General features: G+C 45.1%; 1 protein-coding gene across 1 annotated transcript in view; it reads left to right on the top strand.

The window, feature by feature from the left end:
- Nucleotides 1–1,067: 1,067 nt before the first annotated feature.
- LOC102486870 (DNA excision repair protein ERCC-6) overlaps nt 1,068–4,811 on the top strand; it is a gene marked incomplete at its 5' end in the record, with an annotated part of 54,818 nt that continues 51,074 nt past the window's right edge. Inside the window, 1 exon segment of the mRNA XM_006167420.3 lies at nt 1,068–1,193. Coding sequence (XP_006167482.2) covers nt 1,068–1,193 — 126 coding nt within the window.

Here is a 4,811-nt window from a genome sequence, read left to right as displayed (position 1 = left end):
GGCTGACTTTGTTTTTTTTCCCCCCATGACACCTCAGTTCATTATAGTTGTCTGAATGCAAAATTAATCTGATTAAATGGGTGCACCTTCCCCACATCCATGGCATTTTGCTAAGACATTCAGATCTTTAGGCAACTGATACTCCTGTTAAACATACTTGGCGTCATCCTTCTGAAATACAAACGTTCATCTCTTTTTTCTTTGAGAAAGATTTTTGCTATTGGGCACATGTGCTCGACAGAGAGGCAGAGACAGAAAGTGAGAAAATCACCTCCCAGGGACCATGGCCACACCACAATCCCATCTCCTCCATTCTCCTCTCGGGATTCTGGGCATGCATATGCATGCGTCCAGCGTTAAATTTCAAGCCTCTGAGTCCAGGACTCAAACTGTGGTCTCCTATGTGGGTGTCTACCACGTTAATCACTATGCCACTTGCTGGCCCCCATATGTTCATTTCTTTTAGATCTGAAAAGCATCATATTCCTAAATTCATAGCTTAGGCTTTACTCAGTGAGCATGTGATGTGATTTGTGTGTGGTATGATTATTAGCCCTTTAATGTTATTGACACCCCAGCCCCATTAAGTGGTCAGTGATGTGAATGCGTATCGCAGTTTTGACTGTCAGTTTGCTTATGTTCAAGGTACTGTGCTGTTTTAGATGACTGTCATATCTTCAGCAAAGAAATAGTAACTATAAACCCGTGTTTTGTTATACTGTGTTGCTATTTTGGAGATACTTAGTTATATTGAAATTTTTATGGAATCTTTTCTAGAACTAAATTCATATGTCTTGGGAACTAGAAGAGACATTCTCCCTTAGGGTATGCCGGAAGAGGAGCGGGTTGTTTTGATAATGAAGTGAGACCTTACAGAAATATTTCTGGAGTAGCTATAATAGTTCAGAAGACCAGAAAGGAGAATTGTTTTTCTTTCAATTTCAGCGTTTTGGGCAGCAGACACCTGGGAGACCTTTTACATTGCCTGTTTATTTCTGCGCGTGACCTAGACCTGTTTTTATGTCTTGTAACTAAAGTAACGGAAATGCTTTTCATTTTCTCGGCAGGAGGTGGAATAAACTGAGACTGCGGGACAAAGAGAAGTGCCTGAAGCCTGACGAGTCTGAGGAAAGCGATGCTGAGTTTGACGAAGGTTTTAGAGTGCCGGGTTTTCTCTTCAAAAAGCTCTTTAAGTATGTGCCCTGTGTTCTGCCGTTGCTGTTTGTCCCCAGGCCACTGTGTCCAGTTCCTGCTTTAGGAATTACGCGGTAGTCCCCTGGGGGCCTGTAAGGACTTGCAGCAGTGCAGTGCATATACAGACCCTGTCAAATGCGAGTCTGGCCACGCGCTGTCCATTAGAGACATGGCAAGCTGACCGGGCGCTGGGCGCTTGTGAGCTGACGGGCCTGTGCGGAGCTGTCGCGGCAGCCCGAAAGCCACGCAGTTAAAACCATCTACATTCAACTGTTTTCTGGTTCTTAGTTGTTTTAAGGGAGCAAACTTCTATCAGATTATTAAGAGTTGTGTATTAAAATGAGTATTGGGGAGTTTTTATAATTACCACATAGAAATACAAAATGTCAAGATTATTTTCTGTGTTTCATATTATACCTAAGGGCGTAATACTTTTGAGCTGACCAAATGTGCACTTAAATATTTCATGTAAATGTCGTTCTAATGTTGAAAGAGAAGCTGGAGGCGACACCTTGAGGACCGACTTGCTCTTTGTAGCTGCCTAGGTTTCTGTGTGAAGGGCCTGGGGGTAGGGAGGAGCGGAGGCTGCCTGGAGGAGGATGCTCACGGTCTGTGTGGGCCCGCGAGCTTCCCTGAGAATGCAACACTGAGGAACCTTTGCTCGTCCCTCCTGGGGTGCACTTAGCGTGGTGCTTTAGGAAGGCTTCCTACACGCCCAGAAGAAGCTAAACCACTGGATAGCTTCTTTCTGTCTGCTTTGGATGAGCAATTTATAGTTGAAACAGGATGTAAAATTTCTTTGAGATGATTAAGTTTTTTCTCTATAGATTTAGCCTTTGGCCATGCCCTAAACTTGTGGAAGATGCCTACTTAAAAATAGAATGCCCTTTACATTTTTCTCTCAAAAAGCTTATATTGTAGTTTTAGTTTTTCTCTCTATGGGTGGGGCAAAGGGGTGGAGAATAGCTATTTTGTCCTAGTTTGTGTAGGAAAGCTGAATTCTAAAGATGCAAAGTGACTGGACTGGTTGAATAAAACTGGGCAGTGGGAGAACCATGGAGAAGTTACAATCTGACTGGCTCTGGGAATTTTTCAGATAAATCATTTTACAGCCCAGGGAGATGGCTACTTTGTTCATTATTTCTCCCAAGTGCTGACTGTAGAAAGATACATAAAGACAACACTGATTGGCAGTTCTTTTCATTTTCTCTAAAGTGATGGTTTATTAAAGAACAAATCAAACAGTATCAGTGTTATACTAGCAAAAGGAATACCCAGATTTTAGATTAAATTGAACAGTGGGTAACGGGCTGCTCAAGAGAAGCCAGATCCCATGTGGCACCCCTGGTTCGCGTCCCTGACCTGGGCAGGCTGAAACAAACCCAGCACATGTGGGTGCCCCAGATCCGAGAGCTGGAGGCCTAGAGGGCGGGCATCAGCTCTGGCCTGTTCAGACCCTGTGGAGGCCCCCCCTTTCTCTCTCACGTTTGTGCACACGTACTGTGTCATGAATAGTGTTTAAAGGTTGTTATTGACAGCACAGAGGATACTTGTACAGCAATAGTAAGTGATGTGGCAAATACCGCCAGGAGTCAAGTTGAATATGCATTTTTGTATAAATGTCAGGTTTTCTAGCAAAGAAATTTCAGTTAATGGAACCAAAGTTTGCTAAGCCTGCACAGGATTCACTGTATTGATTATCGACCCTCTGGTAATTAGTTAGCATAAGCACGTTGGTTTTTAAAATTAGTCTTAATCGCATACTCCTAGAAAGCATTTTGTTGTTTTCATCTCTACAGAAGCAGAATTTTAAATATTTTATAAATATCTTAAAACTTTTGTGTTTTTTTTCTGCTGTTTGAAAAAAGTAGTAAGATTGATAGTCTCCTCTTTTCTCTTATGATTCAGTTTTAGTCAGGCCAATTTAATTTTAAACTGTAGATATGTTTTTACTGTATTTACTGCACTCTGTGGAATTGAATTAACAGGGTATATAGCTGTGCACGGGGGAGTTAGAATGTACAATTATCCGTTTAAGTGCTATTTTCTGCAAGGTAACGGTTAACTTTTAAATTTCTGTTTTGAAAGTTTGCCCGGCAAATGCATTTGCCTATGTAATTTAGCCATCGGTTGACAAACTTCAGTCCTTTGACCTTCCTTTCAGCCATGCTCGTAAGTGCACTCTTAGATCGGTGTGGCAATGCCAAGGCAGACCAATTATCTGCCGTTATTTCGTGATGCTCAGTCTTATGGGGATAGGAGAGTACAGTAATTTCCTAACTATTGCAGTTTATAAAAATCATTCATTTTTCCTAAAGAGGTTTTTTTTTCTTTTCTTTCTTTTTTTTTTTTTTTATTGCCAGAGGGTGCACGTGCAGAGACAGAGAGAAAGCACCCCTCAGTGGGGCATGGCCATACTGCGATCCTTTGCCTCCCATTTCTCCATCCTGTTGGGATTTGAGGCATGCCCCTACGTGTGCCAGCATGTTTAAGCCACTGGGGCCAGGACTTGAACCGCAGTGCCATGTGGGATCCCATTCAGCTCCCGTCACTACTAGGTCATCGGGCAGGCCAGGCAAAAGAGTACCTTGTAAGTGCTGTTCACAGGTTTCGAAAACCAAGTTCTGTGACCTGTTTTCATGTAATTCTGTAACCTGTTTCCAACATAAGTGCTTTACGGTGTTTATTATTAGAAAAGTAAAGCTGTAGAACCAGAGTCACCCAGTGGCACTGCCAGAACCAGGGTCCACGTGTGCTGCCAGGCCCCTCCTTCCTCACCTGGCAGTGTGCGCCTGCTGACCAGTGTAGCTGGCCCTTCCGGAGGTGCGCCTGGGCTTCTTCAGCTGTGCTCCGAGGGCCTCGTGTGTGGGTGGCAAGGAGCTAGGCTGCTGTCTTTGTACCAAGTCCCAGTTGGGATTTCTGTGTAGAGGTGTGACTTCCAGGGCTGCCTGTGTGATATTTCTCGTAGTCGTTTCTTCAGCGCTATCGTCTTCCTGTCTGGAAGCCCTTTGCGGTTGTACTTGTAGACGAGGAGACACCAAGCACACTGTTCTGCCTCTCCAGGGCCCACCCAACCCAGCTGTCCTGACCCTTCCGGCTCCTCCTGGGATACCACACTGGCCCCACCACTTTTCGGAGTTTCTTGATTGCCCCTCCCCAGATTCTTACCACTTTAATGAAGCTCATGGTCCCACACAAAGAGAGGTGTTGGGCCCCTGCTACCTGGAGGCGGCGTCCTCGTGGTAATGCCCGTTTGGTCACGTGAGAGTTTGGTCCCAGAGTTGTTTTGTGCCTCAGTAAAAGGAAGTCAGTTGACTAGAATCCAGTGATTCTGGAAGCTTGTTGGCACATTAGTTTTTTGTTGTTGTTTTTTGATTTTGGAGTACCTCTTTTTCCAAAGCTGAGCTCATTCCAGTGTAGCCTGCCTATGAAACTGGCCTTTGTCCTAGGTCGGGGGTTCTCGACCTTGGCACAGTCAGCATTTCAGGCTGGATGTGGCGTTGCCGTGGGGCTGTCCTGTACGTGGTGGGGCAGCGTCTGTGGCTGGATGTGGCCTTGCCGTGGGGCTGTCCTGTACGTGGTGGGGCAGCGTCTGGGGCCGGGCGGGGCGCTACCTT

This window comes from Tupaia chinensis, unplaced genomic scaffold, assembly GCF_000334495.1.
Source record: "Tupaia chinensis unplaced genomic scaffold, TupChi_1.0 Scaffold144750_1, whole genome shotgun sequence".
Taxonomy (NCBI): domain Eukaryota; kingdom Metazoa; phylum Chordata; class Mammalia; order Scandentia; family Tupaiidae; genus Tupaia; species Tupaia belangeri.
Note: the sequence above shows the minus strand (reverse complement) of the source record. Positions and strands in the feature narration are given on the sequence as shown.